Below are 19,464 nucleotides of genomic sequence, written 5' to 3'. Positions count from 1 at the left end.
CGGTGAAATTTTACCGCCAGGCAGGGTTTGGCCCGTAGGCTCTCGTTTTCTGACCCCTGTCCGAGATGTGCGGGATCTCCAGGAGGCCGAGCTCACGGTGCCTGATCTCTGCTCTGCCCTTGATTCTCTCCACATGGGAGCGAAGGGCGGGCGTGCACAGCCACGTGGTCTGCGTGCTAAGATGGAAAGTTCTCGGGCGGCTCAGTGGGAGCACCTGCCAGCCACCCCGAGCGCAGGAGTCCCACCCGGGTTGTGTGTGGTGTTCTGGCTGCATTTTCCCATTGGGGAGCGTGCTTGTAAGTGGGCCTTAGGAGTTGGAAGTTGGAAGTCCTTGACAAATTTCTGCGCTCTCGAAGCCGAACAAAAATGCAAGTCCTCAGAAGTCTTTCACTTGCAAATAGGAGTGATCCTTTGTGTAATGTCTGTGGGTTAAATGCCTGAACTTTGGGAACAAAAGTGCCTGTTATTTCCTGGGTTAGCTCAGCCGTGTGGTTTTTGGGACCCCGTCTCTGCTTGAGCTCTGCTGCATGTGGGGGGCTTTTGTTGGGGCCGCATCCGCACGAGCACACGAGCCCGTGTCTGTGGGTCCTCAGTTCCCAGAATCTACGCGAGCCCTCCCAAAGCAGGCAGGTCGGGTTTTCAGTCAGGCCCAAAACCAAAGGCAGCATGAGGAGCAAGGATTTCCGGTGGTCTGGATGTTTCCAGCCTGGGGCGACCCAGCCTTCCTGTGTCCTGGTGCTCTCACAGGGGGCTCCTTTCTTGCCGGGTTAATGGTTTGGCCCAAATCCAGTCGGATCTTACCCAACATGACTTCTGTCACATTCTGGAAGTCCATAACGCAGAGAATCTGTGAGCACAAAATTGGAAGTTAACCCTGTGGACGGTTCCCCTGGCTGTAGCCTTGGCTAAGAGTCTTACTCAGCATTTACTGGGGAGTCGACCTTAACCCACTGGTCCTCCATTTCTTCATCTGTAAAATGGGAATGATAATTGTGTAATGTATACATTTGGTGCTGGGAAAAGAGCAAGCGTGTTGTAAGTGTTTGGTACTGGCACACATGACTCACAGCCTCCAGCAGAAGGCTGAGAAAGTGCAAACCACAGGTTAGAAGGGGACATATTTGATTTAAAGACTTGAAGAGGAATTGTATTTATATTAAAACATTGTCAGGAAGTAACATACAAAACTCATGAACAGAATGGAGCTAAAGCATGAGACTTTGAGAAATAGCCTTTAGCTGCCACTTTGGGCTTGATGTGCAAATTCCCTAGGGGTCTGTGTCCCTTTTCTGGGACGTCCAGGGGTATTTTAGTGGAAACATTTGGGAATCTTTGGCTTCTCTGCAGTAGGGATGGCTTTGCCGATCCTGCTGTCTCCTGTGATTGAGGCTAACGTGAGCTACAAGGTTAGTTAACTCTTCTAGGTTACTAATGTCTCACACACACAAACTTTAAAAAATAAAATCTATAGTACTTCACTAATTTGCTTACTTTTTTTTTTTAATCTGTTTTTCGTTTTGTTTTCACTGTGAACCAATCCTAATAGAATTAATAGGGGCAGTTCTTAATTGCTGGATTTTCTTGAGTCATTTTGAATTTGATTTGATCCTGGTGTTGTCAGATAATTATCTGACAATGATGATCGAGAGCCTGCCTGACCGAGAATCCACAGAGTCCGAATGGCTGTCCTTCCTAAAACCTACTGCTACAGCCCCTCATGCCTTGGCTTCACTGTATATAAAAGAAGCTGTTACTGAGGCCCCGCCGTTCTTCAGGGTTTGTGTGATCACCGAGGTACCGGTGTACTCCTCCCTCCCCTCCTGGCCCCGCAAGAAGGGTCCCGCAGTAGAATGCTGCGACCCTCTGTCCACCAGGGGCTGGAAGGCCACTGTGCCCTCCAGAGAAGGAGTCAGCAGTGACACTAGAGCCTTATCTTTCATCTGGGAAAGGGCGAGAGTCTGTTTTAGGAGAAAGCAAAGTTTATGACAGTATGTTTTTGCTGTCCACGGGGATCATGTATAACTTCAAACAGGAAAAGTGGTGCTTTTGGGTCTGCAGTCCTGTGCTGTATCAGCTCGAATTTGTGAGGTAACAGGCTTAGGGAAGTTTTAGATCTGAAGCAGTACATGCTTAACTTAGAACTTCTGACTTAAAGCACATAAAGATCTCCTATTGTTGGGACACCCGGGTGGCTCAGTGGGTAAAGCATCTGCCTTCAGCTCAGGTCATGATCTCAGGGTCTTGGGATTGAGCCCTACATTGGACTCCTTGCTCAGCAGGGAGTCTGCTTCTCCCTCTGACAGCTGGTCCCGTTTGTGTTCTTTCTCTCTGTCTCTCTTCCCCCGACAAATAATCTTTTTTAAAAAATCTCTTCACAATAACTTAATCAAAAAATATATACATTAGTTGTAGACTTTTCAGAAAATATGCAAACATAATATAAACCTTTAAGCTTAGGACAGTGTTACTAAGTATGTATGTAAAACCAAATTGATGGGGCACTTGGGTGGCTCAGTTGGTTAAGCAACTGCCTTCCACTCAGGTCATGATCCTGGAGTCCTGGGATCGAGTCCCGCATGGGGCTCCCTTTTCGGCGGGGAGCCTGCTTCTCCTTTGACCCTCTCCCCTCTCATGTTCTCTCTCTTCCCTTCTCTCTCTCAAATAAATCTTTTTAAAATTAAATAAAACCAAATCGGAATAAATCTGTAGGTTTTTTTAAACAACCTGTCCTCCCCACACACTTATATATTACATTAACACATTTTATATTTACTTATTTTACTGGTTAATAGTATTCCATTAGCCAAATATGCCGTGCTTCTGTTAACTCCTACGAGAAACTTTAGGTTGTTTTTATATTTCTTCTTTTATAAATTCCTTTCACATTTTTTATTGGGCAGTGCTTACTGATTTTTCAGAGATCATTCTATATTAAGGACATTGGCATTTTGGTGTATACTAGAGACAATTCCCGAGTTTATTTTGTTGTTCACATTTCACTATTTGGAATGCATAATAAGGTTCTAACTTCTGTTGTTTAAGTAATTGTCCCATCGTTAGTAATTCTTGACAGCATAAAGCCTGCCTGCATTTTTCTTGTTTTCTTGGCTCTTGAGTGTTTATTCTTCTAGTTGAATTTTTCTAGGTTTCTCCAAAATTATACCAAATTGAAAATCATTTTAGAAAGCATAGCACTTTTATAATACCAAATAATTTTCCTCTTTTATTCAGATCCCCTGAATAATTTGAGATTATCATTGAAATATTGTCGTTGCTTTGATAATTTAGTGGTGCCTTAGTGACACTTTACAAAACACACGTATCTTGTGCTACTTTGTAAAATACACAGACTTCTTATTTTGTTGCTCTAGTAAATGATATCTTTGTTTTCCTCTCTTCCTTGAAGGGAGTTACAAGAACTCGAGATGCATGAATAATCCAAAAGTTATAGGGGCATGTTCTCAGCGATTGGCAAGAGTAGGCCATAATATTTTTCAAAATTTTTTAAAAGTCTGGTTACTAATAATGATTTCCATGTGGTCATTTCAGGGAATATATTCATGTGACTCTTGACTTCAAGTAGCTTTTGGTCAGAAGCAGGGGTTCTGAACATGGTGTCTTTTTTTTTTTTTTTTAGGATTTTATTTATTTGATAGATCACAAGTAGGCAGAGGTGGGGGGGGGAAGCAGGCTCCCCGCTCAGCAGAGATTTCCCCTTTATCTCTGGGGCTCGATCCCCGGACCCTGGGATCATGACCTGAGCCGAAGGCAGAGGCTTAACCCACTACCCAGGCGCCCCTGAACACGGTGTCTTCACATAAGGGAGGATCCATAGGTTTCTCAGAGAGTCGAATAGGGATAGTACCCCCAAAAGGTGAAATGCCACATAAAGCCGGCATAAACACATTTGAACTGCTAATAATGATAGACTTGACAAGTCATTTAGAAGTTGCTGGAGGAGGGCGCCTGGGCGGCTCAGTCTTTAAGCGTCTCTCTTCGACTCAGGTCATGATCCCAGGGTTCTTGGATCGAGTCCCGCATCAGGCTCCCTGCTCTGTGGGAAGCCTGCTTCTCCCTCTCCCACTCCCCCTGCCTGTGTCCCTCTCTCACTGTCTCTCTCTCTCTCTCTGTGTCAAATAAATAAAATCTTAAAAAAAAAGCTGGAAGTAGAAATATATTGCAGGGAAAATTGTGATGGCTTAAATATGGCTGGCGTTTACCCAGAATCAAAGGACCCTTCCCCTTTTCTCTTCATTTCTTAGAGCAGGGTTGTGAGTTGAACTTGCCTCATGTAACAGTTCTTTAAAAAGGAATCTAGACCATTCACTTGAATGACTCCCCGCAGGCAGAGGCCCGTCTGCTCGAGGAACAGCGGAGAGTCCAGGTCTACCTGCATGAGAGCACACAGGACGAACTCGCGAGAAAGTGTGAGCAGGTGCTCATCGAAAAACACTTGGAAATTTTCCACACAGAATTCCAGAATTTACTGGATGCTGACAAAAATGAAGGTGAGCCTCTCAAACTCAAGATGTACATGCATGTCTCTTGTGATCTGCAGTGAAACTGTTTGAAATTCTAGACTCAGAGCTCACAACATGACCAGCATCATTTCTTAGAAGATGAATGTGTGTGCCTTGTCGCCTATGGGTTTCAGACCTCTGTGGAGGGTTTTGGATATAACTTTGAGGGAAGAACATCTTTTCAGTTCAATTTGGAATATAACGTGTTCCATACACTTTAGTGTTAAATGATACTGCCTCTGATTTTGTTCTTGCGGATTTTTATTTGGAAAATCCTTCAAGATGTGAAGTCTTGTAAAGGACTTTTGTAGAAGTCTGTCTTGTTCCCTTTAGGTTTTACTGGAATACATTAGGAGCTCAACAAAAGATTGATGTTGGAATTCAAAAGTTTTTCTTTGGTCTTCATAAATTAACCATATACCATACATATATTAAATGGAGAATTTGGGGTCCCTTTTGTGACTCATTTGTTTGTAGAGTTGAGATGGATATTCATAAATACTCCTTAAATTTACTCATTTTTTAAAATAAATATTTGAGTGCCTATTATATATCGAGCATAAACAGTATCTCAACCTTGAGAATTTTAGGAAACATCAGATAGACTTCCTGATACATTTTTTCTCTGTTTTGTTGCTGGTTTCTCATAGTAACGAGAAAAGTAGACTTCTACAATAACAACTTCGTTGTTACTTTCAGCTTAATATATATACACTAAATATAAAGTACTTGGTTATAATTCAGACATTTTTTATTTGGATCTAAAAACACTGTTGTTTTATTTCAAGGTATCTGTCATCACAGTATAAATACATATGTAGGGGAGGGCTGTGCAAAGTTCGTTTCCGTGCATAAAGGTGGCATCTTCTTCTTTCAGATTTGGGTCGCATGTATAATCTTGTATCTAGAATCCAGGATGGCCTAGGAGAATTGAAAAAACTTCTAGAGACACACATTCATAATCAGGGTCTTGCAGCAATTGAAAAGTGTGGAGAAGCTGCTTTAAATGTAAGTACTATTTAATTGGAAATCAGTCCGGCCTAACATTTCCACACAGGAACTGCCAATGTCATGTGCCTCCATTTACAAATCCAAGTGGTAAGAATTCACTAGAACTGTAGTAGGGAACCTTGTCTTGGCTTTTTAAAGTAGAAGGTTCAGAGACCATTTTAGTAAATTCCTCCATAAACTTCTCTCTGGTACCTTTTAGGCTTTAAGGATGTCATTTCTTGATATTTTTTTCCCTTCATTTCTTCTCACAATTACATGTCTTACACCAGGAGAGAGAAGACTCTTCCATAGAACGAACAGGCTGCGGCCTCCCAGACATAGGGCTCTGGCACCCACGGGCCGCAGGCTTTACCTGTTGGGGACTCTGATCCGAGGACTGCCCTTCCGTTGAAGGTCACTGGACTGTTTGCCCTGGGAAGGCGCTGAAGTGTGTAGTGCTCCTTCTGACCCCCACGTCCCCAGGGGGTACAGGGAGTATTCCTGCTAGTGTAGGAATACCTAGGGAGTACCTCGTGTTCCTAAAAGATGGGTGAATTATCTTCAGTTCTGTCCCTGTTGCACACTTTAATTTTGATAGTATTTGGGAGAACTAAAAAGGCTTCTAGAAGATGGTTGGCTCTTATGTCTGAATCAGAAAACTTTGTAGTTCTGATTTTTATTGTTTTAATGTTATTTTTGACAGTACTGTATTTTTTTCCCATACCATCTTTTTCTTTCTTTCTTTCTTTTTCTTTTTTTTTGACAACACTGTCTTTAATACATCTTGTAAAATCTTCATTTCCTTATTAAAACTTGGGAAGATTTCTTTCTGTGGGTTGCTGCTTCCCTTTTGACACAACTATGAATTACTAATGGGGTGAATGTAAACTGCTTCCTTCAGGTCAATAAAATAATTAATTAGTGCAAAATAATTAATTTTGCACTTCCAAGATGGAAGGGACCTGGCTTCGTGGGCATTGAGGCATTGAGAAAGATTCCAGGTTTCAGTGTGAGCTGGAGGGTGAAGTCCCGGTGCCGGGACTCGCTGGGTTGGGACCATGACGCTGTTGTTACCTTGGCCGGGTTGAGTGTGGCCCCTGACAGTCTGTCTGGGTTCAAAGCCCCGCTCCTGCTGTGTGACCTTGCCGCTAACTTGCTTTTCTGGCTCTGTCAGTTGGGTTTGTTTTTTTTTTTTTAATAGAAAATGACGGTGACCACCTCATAGGATTTTTGTGAACAAGTGATACATGTAGCATGCTTATTAAATCTGGTGTGTACGTGATGACAGTTTTCCTTTTAAAAACCCATTTAAGGGGCGCCTGGGTGGTAAGGGGCGCCTGGGTGGCTCAGTGGGTTAAAGCCTCTGCCTTCGGCTCAGGTCATGATCTCAGGGTCCTGGGATCGAGCCCCGCATCGGGCTCTCTGCTCAGCGGGGAGCCTGCTTCCTCCTCTCTCTCTGCCTGACTCTCTGCCAACTTGTGATCTCTGTCTGTCAAATAAATAAATAAAATATTAAAAAAAAAAAAAACCCATTTAAAAATCATCCTTACATTTTGATGGCTTTTCTTCTTTCCACACTGAATGTTCCTTTCCGAGGAGCCTGACACATGCGCGTGCATACATCATTCAGGGAGGGCCGACTTTTCAGTAATGTAAGGTGTTTTCACAGGAGTTAATTCGAAACTCAGCTTAGCCACATGAGCAGCAGAGCCAAGTAAATGACTTCTTTTCCTTGAAATGATCTAAGTGGTGAGTCTCTTATTTCATCAGACATGGCTTTGAGTAGCAACTGCAGGAAGCAGAGCTCAATTTTCTGTGTGGCCGGCTGTGTATGATCTCTGTGCTGGGAGGTGGCCTCGGGGTCCGTGGTCTAGACGAGTGCACGTAGATTGTTTTCATGGGAATGATGGGGTGTTACTTCTGATGTCCATCTTTTCCAAAGCAAAGTAAGGTCCTAGATGGAGAAATAAATCGCACTGTAATTCTCAAGTACTACTGTTTTCTCTTTCTTTTGGATGCAGTCACCTGACTTGGTGAATCTTAAATCTGACCTTTAGTTTTTCATGGCCAGTTAAAGCACAAGTTTAGTTTCTAAGTAAAATTATAGGTGGGACCTTCATCTGTCAGCAGTATGCAGCACAAATAGACTATCAGCAGTTATATTTTACTGGAAATTGAACTTTTCAGTAATCCTTTTATTACTTAAATGTAAGCCAGTGATTCCCATGCGTTTAAACACTGAAACAGGATTTTCCCCCAGGAAGAGTAATCTGTATAGCTTAATAAACTTATATGGCATCTGCCTTGACTTTCAAAAGTTAGACATTTCTTTTGTTAATACATTATTGATCATAAATAATATATTATTATAATTATTCCCTCTATAAAAGCCATTTTTATATTGAACTCATGAAAGTGATTTGCCAAGCTGTTGTAAAGAAAAATGTTTTTAGGGGGAAGTAGATACTTATTTCTATTTTCTGCAGGAGTTTTTCCTGAATTTCCGTCTTACTTAAAGTCTCACTTGATTCATAGTTTGCAGTGTGCTAAGTGATGTGTGAGTTTCTTACACCACTGTCCCGGCCTGGGTTATACCTGCTGCCTTTACTCACCAGTGACAGGAGCCCACGAAACTTGAAGGAGCTCAGGAAAGAGCGTGTGTACCCAGTGCTTATTAGCCCAAAGCACAATAGGTGCTTATATACTTACTGTAGGAAAGAATAAATACAGCTGCTTAAAATATGCTTAATTTTAGTAGGTATTTTTATCACAAACATGGCAAATGGAAAAGATATATTGTAACTCAAGCCATGATGGTTTTCCAAAGCCCACTCATGCTGGAGGAAAAGCAGTGGAGGAAAGAGACTGTTTTCCTTAATAATTAAAAGAAAAAATAATTATTATATAATTTTAAGTGGGGCTTAATTACTCTGAGAAAACAATTTTTTTAAAGTTTGAACATTTTGCCCAGTTGAGTTGGATCATAATATATGAAAATCATTTGCGGGGAGTGTATTAAATGTCCTAGAAAGCACTGTTCAAGTGATTCTTTAAGGACCAAAAAGTTTTCTCATCTAGTCCTATAATCCTTTTTATATCAAGCAAAACAGGTGAAGTGTCCACAGATAGAGAAATGATTTTACTTGGAAGCCGGACTTCTCTTTAACTGGCCTTGAAAAGGTATTGTTTGGAAAGCTAGATCTGCTACCGATTGGTTTGGCCTAGACTGAAATTATTATAGATTTCAAACTTGTAATGTGATTCAAAATAATATTTTATGTGTTGGCACCCTCAAAACCTACCTGAGCATTTTCCTAAGGCCTTTTTTTTCATAGTTAAAAATAAACTTCTAAAATGAAAGGCTGTTCCTGAATTACCGGCCCGAGGCGGATGTCCCCTGACCTAAGCGAGAACCGCAGTCCTCGTGCAGCGGCGTGGAAGGGAGCCCTTAGCACACAGGCTGTTCCCAGACGTGCCGCCGCTAGGACCTGCCCGGACAGCCGGCCCCGGGAGCACTCGGGGCTCCTCGGAGGACAGAGACCGTCAGGCCGCAGGGCCAAGCAGACCCGGGTGGGGCCGTCTTACCCCCGTGCCGGGCAGGGTCCCGGGGCATCTGGAAGATTCTCTCCAGCCTTTATAGGTCCTCGCGACTGAGGACACGTGTGCTCCACTGATGTGCCGACTCCTGGGTAACAGCGTGGGAGCAGCTGCCGTTGCCCTGGGTACCAGTAGGACTTTGGGAACCTTGTACACAGAAGATACTCAAGGATGGGATTCATAACTGGTTTAGAGCCGAACAAAGAACCAGATAAATCATTTTAAATAGGCCAGTTTGTTGTACAGGAAGCTTCCGAGGCATGGCTTCTGGCCTGGAAGGAGTAGGGCACACGGACATGGCCCGAGTGAGTCGGGGGAGGGTGGGGGGAGGGCGAGCCCCCTTCCCTGCCCCGCGGAGTTCATCCAGGCCCCGTGACTTTGCTCTCCAGATGCTCTTCCCGCTCTCCTTTCCCTTCCTGTTAGTCCCCCATGGGGCCTGGCACTGCCATCTCTCAGAACTAGTACTGAACGCTCTGACCGCCTTCCTCCACGTTCTTCATCCTTGTTTTAAGCAAAGCGAAATAAAGCCTCTTCTCTATGATAGAATATCAAATCTACAACATTCTGTTAAATCAGAATCCTCTTCTGATTTACCCCTGCTCTCATGAGCTTTGTCTCCCCCCAAATCACTTCTCTTCTCGCACTCAAGCGCTTCCCTTGGCCTGCAGCACAGGCCTGCCTGCTTTCTGCTTGCTCTGTCCTGCTTTGAAGGCCAGCTCGGATCCTCCCTTCTAAAAAGAACTCTCCACTTTCTCTTCGAGCCCTAAGTGACTGCCGCACCCACCCCCCCGTCCTGTACCTCTGTGGCATTCATAAAAGTCTCTCCTGGGCCCCTCTCTATTCGTGGGTCACCTCTGTGTCTCCGTCACTGCTGTCGACTCTGATCCCTGGGGAGTACGGCTGAGCTCGCTGTAGTCCGTGCTCCTCATGGTTTTAGTGCTGGTGTCTTGTGCTCCGAGTATCCCTTGATAATGATGCCATCATAATGACAGAGGAGAGGAGGAGTCCTCGGCCGCGTGGCCAGACTCCCCTTTATGGTTTCATCCCATTTCTCTGTCTCTGCATCGTACCCATCACCTGCTCACCTTTCCACGACTCTGCCTTGTTGTACCTTCCTACTTGTCTCTGCTGCGTCCCTTTTTTGTTCCTGTGTGTTAAACACCTATTTATCTTTCAAAACCCAGCTCAAATGCCATTTCTTCCATGAGCCTTTCCCTGTCACCCCTTTGAAATAGTAGCATGTTGGACTGTGTGACATTCACACTACTTTATATTTTAGATATCTGTGAAAATGTCTTTTACAGGAATGGCTTTATCCCTCTTCATATCTTCAGAATTTAGCACAGTCCTTTGTGCAGAATGGAGTGTCACCCCACTTACGTTTTAATTGTACTCCTCATTGTTGCCAGCAGGACTCAAGGCTGCTAACACAATGCATAAAAGACAACGGGATATGAGAGAGAGAGAAGCAGAATCGGGATAGGAAACAGAGCTCAGAGCTGAGATAGACAGTGCTCACGTTCCATGCCGTGGAGTCTGCTAGCCTGGTTAGAGTCAGGCCTCCAGTTCTTTGCTGTCAGTGTGGAGAGCTTACCAGTAAAGGCAGTCAGGACTCTGAAGTACAGTCCGCTCCTGGACCCCCCGTGACCATAAAGGATAAGCTCTAACTCAGGAGAATTACTTCATTAGCATGCAGAGCTGAGAATGCTGTCCGCAGCAGCCCATCCTGGAGAAAACACCAGTAACGTGGATAGTCGTCAACCTTACACTTAAAAGTAAACATGATACCAAGTCCTTGGGTGGCTTTATAATTTCCCTTGATGGTAGCTTCTTGCAAAATATCAAAATAAATAGTTCAGGAAAAGAGTCAATACAGACGTGTGCGTACTTAACTGACGAGTGTTTGAGGATATGGTGGGTTTCCATGTTGAATTTTTCCTTAGCGCGTGATTTCACAGCAATCTGGGTGCTGTAGTACTTCCCTACAAAGAGGGCTTCACATAAATCAGATTAGAAGAGAATATTTCATTACTGTCTGTCTTTAGGGCAGAAATGGCAACAGATAAGCGCAGGGTCCTCTTTGAAACCATATCTTGATTTAGTAGTGTCAGTCCGATTAGGGCTGAAGTGTCACCCAGCAAGAGTGGCTTCGTAGATTCTTGCATGTCCAGCGGGGCCATTGGACAGTGGGGGTGTAGGGCTGCAGAGATGGACTGGGGAGCAAAATCATGAAGGTTTATTTGCAGCTTAGAGAGACGTCTTCTACTTGAAACGAAAGGAGGCATTTTCAGGAGCAGCCCCGGGCTCTGGCTCCAGGAATGACGGTGCCTGTAAAAGCGAGCCCTTGAAATGAAGAATGATCTAGGCAGAGATGAAATCAGGAAGCTCTGGTGCATGTTTTTCAGTGTAAGACTAAGGGGTGATGAATCTAGGACCTTACCAGAATTAGGAAAAAGCCCGGTTTGGGGATTGAGAAGTTGAGTTAGAAATAATTATAGGAACCCAGTTGTTTGGATGAACTTGCACCCAAGTGAACAGAGGAGCACGGTGCAAGGTTTGGGTTTCGTTCAGTCAGCCACGATTCCCCTTCTCTCCTGGAGTAAAATGTTCTGGTCACGTGGTCCCAACTCGACCATTCGGTGGGTGCTAGTAATAGAAGAAAATTATACACACAGTGATGAAACTGGACAAGGAACCTTACATCAGGCATCCAGCCTGCTTTGTTTGGTCAGAGGGAGGGAATACACATCTCTCCTAAGGTAGGAGGAGGGCAAGGTGAGAGAGTCCTGGGCTTTCAGCCATGGCTGTCCCTTAGCGCCGAGCGATGGATTATGGGGGCTGATTTTACCATTCTTTCTTATTTTGATGAGGTTTGAAATTCTGGTGTAATAAAACGTTTTATAAAAGAGCAAGAGGGAATTCTGATGTAGATGTGGATGTTGATGGAGCGGGGATCAAGGAGGTGCTTTAGGTCACAAGGAGGCACTCTCATAAAGTAAGTCAAACTGACAAATTTAATTACACAAAGAACTGATATATGCTGATGATGGAAAATGGTTCAGAAAGCCTGTAGCTGAGTTTGCAAATCTGTTTTCTGCCTTGCCATGGGCTGAAAAGAATTCCCGTTTTCTTCAGAAGAGAAATGACACAGGTGTTCGTTTTGGTTTAGGATAAGCAGACTGTGGGAAGACTCACTGTGTCATTTTTATACCCAGGATGTACCCTTCTCTCTCCCCGCTGTGGGCACGGCCGTGCTCTTTCCAACTGGGCAGGCAGCCCAGTTACGGGAGCCTCTCGCCACCCAGATCTGACTTGGTGTCCCACATCCCAACTACATTTTGGTTTCCTCTTTGCTGTGTATTTTTAAGTCCTGATGTGGCCCGTGCGTGGCTTCAAACGAGTTCAAGGCCACCGTGAACTCTCACCACCTTCCCCCGCCGCTTGCCGGACACACCGCTTCTGTCACTGAACTAATGCAGTAACCACTTCCTGCGGCATCATTCTTTCTCATAGAGGAGTCCCAGGTTTTCCGGGCAAGTCCAGCTTAGTTCCACTCTCAGAATTGAATATTTTCGGCTGTCTTCACTCTGTGTCTGACCCCAGTCAGCTTGGAGCCTCGGTCCTGACCGGGCCTCACAGAGGGGCCGCAGACGGGGCCTGTAGCCTCCTGTCCGAGCGAAGGCACTTGCGGGCGGGAGCCAGAGCCGGGGCTGGTGATGGAAGCGCGACCAGGGCTTTCTCGAAGTTTATCAGACCCAAAGGTGATAGTTCAAGAGTCGTTATTCATGGTCTGAGAGACTCAGAGCCACGATTACAGGATAAACACGTGCGGTGGAAGCCGAAGGAGCAGGCGGGCAGAGGTCGTGGTGGTGGAGTGCGGGGCGCTGGTCTCATTGGGAGGTTCTTTCGTTTCGGCATTTTCAACGTTAAACCACACTCGGAAAAGCTGGTGATTCCTGCTTGTCAGAAGAGGTGAGATGATGGACTAGAAAACACCCGGGAAGAAAATGCGAGACTATCACGTCCCTGGATGGCACGTGAGGCCGCTCTGTGCTGTTGTCGCCAGCGTTTGGGGGTCTGGTTTGGGTTGGGTTTGGCGTGTCATTTAATACGGAAAGTAATGGTACTTCGCGAGTGAGCGGCTGGGGGAGCCAGGCTGGGCCTGGGCCTCGCCTCAGGCAGTTGTCAGCGCGAGTCCTCTGGTGCCCCCAGACCCTCCTCCCCTGCTTCTCTCTGTGGTTGGTGGTTTGTGATTGTTCCTTTCCTGGAACTTTTGTTTCTCTGTGTGGCGTGTGGAGAGAATGTCGCTCCGAGGACCGTGTGCTGATGCTCACGGGAAGAATCACTGTGCCCCCAGGTAACTGCACGGTGTGTTTTTATGACTCGAGCCTTCACTTCTCCTTCTCCAAGAATAATGCTCTCGGGTTGTTGACTGGGTCTGGCAAGGCCCCGCGTGTCCTGTGGGGCTGCGTGGCGGCGACAGACTCAGCTGGATGAGAGGCGTGGGTCCCGAGCGTGCTGAGGTCGCTCTGGGTGAGGGCACGTTTCCGAGGACGGTCCCATCTGCCCCCGCGTACATTCTTGAAGTGGGAGGGTGGCCCTTCGAGCCTGTCACTGCCGCCCCCGCCCCTCTTTGGGCAGCATTCCAATATTAGGGTCATAGACCATCCTGAGAGACCGTGTCTGCTGCACGCCAGCTCCCGTGAGCTCGTGCTCAGACCTCTTCGCCGGCCGCGTGTGCTGAACTGATTCAGGGCAGAGAGGGTAAGATGAGATGGACGTCCTCTGAGGCTCCTACATAATTTTCTTTTTTCAAAATTGGTCCTTAAAATTAGGGTTTTTTTTTTTTAGTGGAAACGTGTGGCATTAAAGGTAATAATTTGACTCCCGACTCTCAGTGTTGCTGATGTAGCCGTCTGAGAAGTGGTTGGTGAATGTCCCACGCTGGGCTTACAAGCAGGGTGGACACGGCCCCGGCAGGCTTCTCGGAGCCAGCGCCCGGCTGGGCCGGGGGGACAGCCAGTGCAGTCAGCATCCCAGCATGGAACAGGCCCTCCCCATCCTCCCAGTTAAGGGAGCTTCCCTGAGAAAATCTCTGAGACCAGTAGAAGAGCAAAAGCTAACGAGGCAGGGGGTCCCAGACAGAGCAGAGCCCCTCAGTGGGTGTAAATACGACCCATTCTAAGAACCCGCCGGTCTGGTGTGACTTGAGAGGAAGGGAAGGCACAGACGGAAACTGACCGGGTCGGCGATGGCTGGCCAGGCCAGGAGACCCTGAAAGCCGCCTTAATGATGGTGCCTGAGTCCTGAGGGCGAGAGAAAACTGGGTGATGGTAACAGACATGAAATGGACACAATCAGATTTTTTTTTAAAGATTTTATTTGTTTATTTGACAGAGATCACAAGTAAGTAGAGAGTCAGGCAGAGAGGGGAGGGAAGCAGGCCCCCCCTGCCAAGCAGAGATCCCCATGCGGGGCTCAATCCCAGGACCCTGAGATCATGACCTGAGCCGAAGGCAGAGGCTTCAACCCACTGAGCCACCCAGGCGCCTCCAGATTTTTATTTTTTAAACAATATGTACCGTGTAGAAAATAGATTTAAAGTGAAAAGAGCGTGATCTGTTTTGGTGGCCAGATGGAAGACCGCATGGGTTGGTTAGGTTGGGGGTGGGGAGAAGAAGGAATTGGGTTCTTCGACTTTGTGAGGGACAAGTGTTTGTGCTCAGTCCTTGTTGACCCTGGATGACGGGTTCATGGAGTAGATTTTACCATTCTTAGTAAAGTTTGCAGAGCTTTGAAATTTTCTACAGTAAAACCCTGAACGTAGGGAGATGGAGAGGGCTCTGGCAGACAGGCGGGTTCAGGGAGGAGACCCGGACAGCTCTGACATACAGTTTGGGAATCCCATGCAACGGCCAAGGACAAACCATGTGAGCTGGTGGGAAAGTCTGGTCTGGGCTAGAAATAAATGTGACCGTCACTGGCATTATACAGACAAGTGAAATCATGTCGGGGTGGGTGACATCCCTCAGGAACAAGCCCTGACAGGTGTCGTGTTTCTTAGCAGAAAGCCTTTGTGTACTACTGAATAAGCAGATTGTCAGGAATCAGAGCAGTTACTACTCTGTTCATTTCCTTAAGCACCAAAAATTGACACGTTTCCTGAAGAGCATGCGTTTGTTCTAGCTGATCTCACCTCTCATTATCTCTGTTGCTTTTTTAACCCTCTGAAACACCTGCTTCTCTCTTTTATTCCCACACGCTCCTAGCTTCGTCTGCCCTTGCCAAGTTCCTAAGCGGTTTCTCTCTCAGGACCTCAGATTCTCACTTCAGGTTTCGGAGGCTTTGATGCTTCATGCGTTTCCCTTCATGGGGTTCTTTCAGACCCTCCGTTCTCACCAGCCAGACTGCTGGCTATGTCTCCTCCTGTAGTAGAAAGACTCTTGGAATCAGAGTCCAAAGATTTCAGTGTCCTTGGGGAAGAGCCCTCTGCTTGGTCTTTCTGCGGGGAATTCCTTCCTGGCATTTCTTGGGACATTTATGTTTTTCCACATCCTGAATCTGAGAAAAGTTGTTCAAGAAATCATGAAAACAGAGAAAAGCATAATTCTACAAGCATGATAGTCCGCATTCCTGGTTCAACAGAACCCACCGACGGCAGGGACAGGGATGCTCACACACACAGTTGTCTCTGGAACCGAGAGGAGCGCACGTTCCAGAAACGCGGTACTGTCGGGTTCGTCTTCCTCATTGGTGACGGCAAGTTGCAAATGTGGGTGCGTCCTCTCTGCTGCTGAGGGCCTCCTTCTTACAATTAAAATACATGTTAGTGTGTTTATGCACATAATACACTTCATGTAAATCCTTTGAGTGGTGTTCCCAAAAATACCATGTGTGGGAAGCAAAGTAAGTCCTTAAACTGGCAATTCTGACACGTGATTCTTTGTAATGCTGTTGACCTTAACCTTGAATGTTACCTTATTCAGACACTACCCAATGATGTTTGCTGGCACTTTCCTGTGCTTGGATGCTCGCTACAGGCTAGAGTTCTTAGTAAATACTTTTAGCAAAAGAAATGCAAAGACAAGAAAATGTGAATATCAAGAAATAATTTGACATGAAATCAGAAAGCAATCTAAAACCTGAATTAGCAACAATAGTACTATCAATTTCAGTGGCAAACCCAAAATTAAGTCAGGCAGATAATATTTTCATTGTTAAAAAAAGAAATGAATTTATATGAAATAAGATGTGTGCCAGTTAGAAGTTGCTTTTGGATGCTCTTGTGAATTAAGACTGTCAGTGCAGGGGGCACCTGGGTGGCTCAGGTCATCATCTCAGGTTCCTGGGATCAAGCCCTGCATCGGGCTCCCTGCTCAGCGGGGAGTCTGCTTCTCCCTCTCCCCTCTCCCCACCACTTGCTCTCACTCTCACTCTCAAATAAATAAGTAAAATTTAAAAAAAAATTTTTTTTTAAATTTTTTAAAAGTGCTAAAACATTTTTAAAAGCCATTGCAAAATGGAGAAATTTTTCTACATCTGGAATAGTTGTCATGAAACAAGATTCTCTGATGGGGCGGTGAATGCTGTGCGTGTTTTAACATTTTAAGATAGATAATTTTTAGATAGTCAGTATATGTGGTATTAGCTTCCACTATCTTAGCTGATATTTCTATTTGGCAATCATTTTGCATTCCCTGTTAACATTTTCCCTTATTAAATGTCTATATCTGGTAGAGACCACTTTACATACTGTTGAAATTAAAATCTTCTGCAGTGTGCTCATAATAATAAACTTGGCATTTTTATTTTATTTTTTAACAGAAAACCTCTGAAACTCTTGGTATAAACCTATCACAGGAAAACGATTCATTCTCAGTGCTTACTCATTATTTAAAAACAGTATTACAAGATGCAGAATAATTAGAATTTGGGGAATTCTGGTTTCTTATTCCCGAACCCCAAGGACTCCTATCTGTCAGGAATTTGGAGACACTGGCAGCCACGTAAGCCCCCAGCACTCAGGCGTCCTGCTCATAAAGGGCCCAGCCGCTAGCATCCCCGTGGCGGGTGACGTCTGTCCACATTGCCACTGCTGTGGACGTCCTGTCCTCTAGGCCTTTCCCCTTCTGAGAGCTGCGGAGGAGATGGTGGCTCAGGAGTGAGGCGGCCTGGGGTCAAGCCTGACTGCCGTCTCCTGATACCCTCGGCCAGATGCCTAACTGACTTAGTTTCTCCACCTGTCAAGGGAGGATCCAGACAGCAGCGACCTCATAGTGTGCCCGTGACAGTCCTTGTGTGGAGCTTGGCACGGGACGTGCAGTGAGTCCCCAGCGCCAGCCAACTCAAACCTGTCTCCGTGTTCCTACCCTCCCGGTCCTTCTGTTGTCTTGTGTGTCCTTAATCAGGGCCTCTCCTGTGGCTGATCTCCGCATTGCCTTCCCCTTACCTTAGTGCTCTGCCTGTCTCCCAGGCCCCGGCTGGTCTCATCCAGTCTTGCAGCACAGTCAGGTATGCGAGTCAGACCCTACGCCTTACCTGACCCACTCAGGGCCCTGCCCGCACTTCCTCAGACCTTAGTCTTACACTGTTCCTTTTTTTTTTTTTTTTTTTTTTTTTTTTCAAGATTTTCTTTATTAGAGAGAGAGAGAGAGAGAGAGCGCACACAATCCAGAGGGGAGGGGCGGAGGAAGAGGAAGAAGCGATTCCCCGCAGAGCAGAGAGCCCGACATGGGGCTTGATCCCAGGACCCTGAGACTGTGACCTGAGCCGAAGGCAGACACTTAACTGACTGAGCCACCCGGCACCCAACCTTAACTATTCCTACACCACCTGCCCACCTAAGCTCTAGATACCCAGCTGATTACGGATCTTACTCACTGATCAGTTTTCCCAGAAAAGTCCAGAATTTAAATTCCTTTTTTTTTTCTTTTATTTATTTGTTTATTTGACAAATCACAAGTAGGCAGAGAGGCAGGCAGAGAGAGAGGAGGAAGCAGGCTCCCCGCTGAGCAGAGAGCCCGATGCGGGGCTCGATCCCAGGACCCCTGGGATCATGACCTGAGCCAAAGGCAGAGGCCTTAACCCACTGAGCCACCCAGGCGCCCCCAGAATTTGAATTCTTAACAATAGCAAAAATGAGCTAAGCAAGCTCTCACTTGGAAAAATTGTTTCCTGTGATCTTTTGAATGTTGACATAATTTGAAGAATCATTGTTTTTTATACAAGTTGGAAATCAGTATTTAATTTCAAGCATGGAGAATCTATTTTAGTATGTCTATAAGCGATACGTCCTGCATATTTTCATGGTGGAACCAAGGTTATTTCTTGATCTTATTTAACATCTTTGAAGAAACTTCTTGACCTTCAGGAATATTTTATAGTAACATATTAATATACCATTTAATCCCCAGTAACCAACTTTTGTTTGTTTTTCTCCTACCAAGGACCCCAAAATGTATGTACAGACAGTGTTGGATGTTCATAAAAAATACAACGCCTTGGTAATGTCGGCCTTCAACAACGACGCTGGCTTCGTGGCTGCGCTGGACAAGGTGAGTGGGCACCGCGGCAGCCGGGTGGGGGCGGCTGGGCCCGCGCGCCTCTGACTGTGTTCTCTGTGCCCCGCAGGCCTGTGGGCGCTTCATTAACAACAACGCGGTTACCAAAATGGCCCAGTCCTCCAGTAAATCCCCCGAGCTGCTGGCTCGGTACTGCGACTCCCTGTTGAAGAAAAGGTACTCGTGACTCTGTGTTTTCCCGTAGTAAACCCGTTTTAAAGTCTCAGCTCGCTATGAGGAATTGAACCTTGTAACAGTTCACATACACTAAGTTGTAATCTTGGTGCCTTTTGAGAAAATACTGTAAACCTAGTAACTTCTCTGGCTCCCTAAAAGGTGCTTCATGTTACGATTCTAGGCCCTGTTCGTTGTTCGTTTGTTTCTTAATGCTGCTGGTGGCTTTTTGAGAATGGCAGGTAGTGTGACCTCTTTAGGTAAATAAAGTTCGAGGGGTTGGTCCGGCGGTGCTTGCGAGGCTGGAAGGGAGGCGGGAAGTTAACGTCTGTCTCGTTCTCCCTGGTGCCGTCCTGCGGGCCTGGCTCGGCCGTGTGTCTGGGGAAGATCCGCTGCGGGAGTTCCCCAGGTTCTTGCCCGAAATAGGGACCCCCGTGGGCTGCGGCTCTCATGATATCATGGGCCCCCCAGCACTTGTCTTTACTTGGTGAGCTTGTTTCACTGCTGTTTTGTATCCTTCGTATAGTTCTTTAAAGTTGTTCGTAAGTCATCTCTACACCCGGCGTGGGGCTTGAGCTCATGCCCCGAGATCGGGTCCCACGCCACAGCGACTGAGCCGGCCA

The 19,464-nt window shown here is 45.9% G+C and overlaps 1 protein-coding gene across 3 annotated transcripts in view; it reads left to right on the top strand.

Moving 5' to 3' along the window:
* The window catches only part of CUL1 (cullin 1), a 104,375-nt gene that overhangs the window by 72,608 nt on the left and 12,303 nt on the right, over positions 1-19,464 (top strand). For all 3 annotated transcript variants that reach the window (XM_032866737.1, XM_032866736.1, XM_032866734.1), the window contains exons 8-11: positions 4,346-4,508; positions 5,398-5,528; positions 18,554-18,661; positions 18,738-18,844. In XM_032866737.1, coding sequence (XP_032722628.1) covers positions 4,346-4,508; positions 5,398-5,528; positions 18,554-18,661; positions 18,738-18,844 — 509 coding nt within the window. The remainder of the gene's footprint in view (positions 1-4,345; positions 4,509-5,397; positions 5,529-18,553; positions 18,662-18,737; positions 18,845-19,464) is intronic.

This window comes from Lontra canadensis, unplaced genomic scaffold (assembly GCF_010015895.1).
Source record: "Lontra canadensis isolate GAN:19392208 unplaced genomic scaffold, GSC_riverotter_1.0 scaffold2, whole genome shotgun sequence".
In the NCBI taxonomy this organism is placed as follows: Eukaryota; Metazoa; Chordata; class Mammalia; order Carnivora; family Mustelidae; genus Lontra; species Lontra canadensis.
This window is presented reverse-complemented; position numbering and strand designations above follow the sequence as displayed.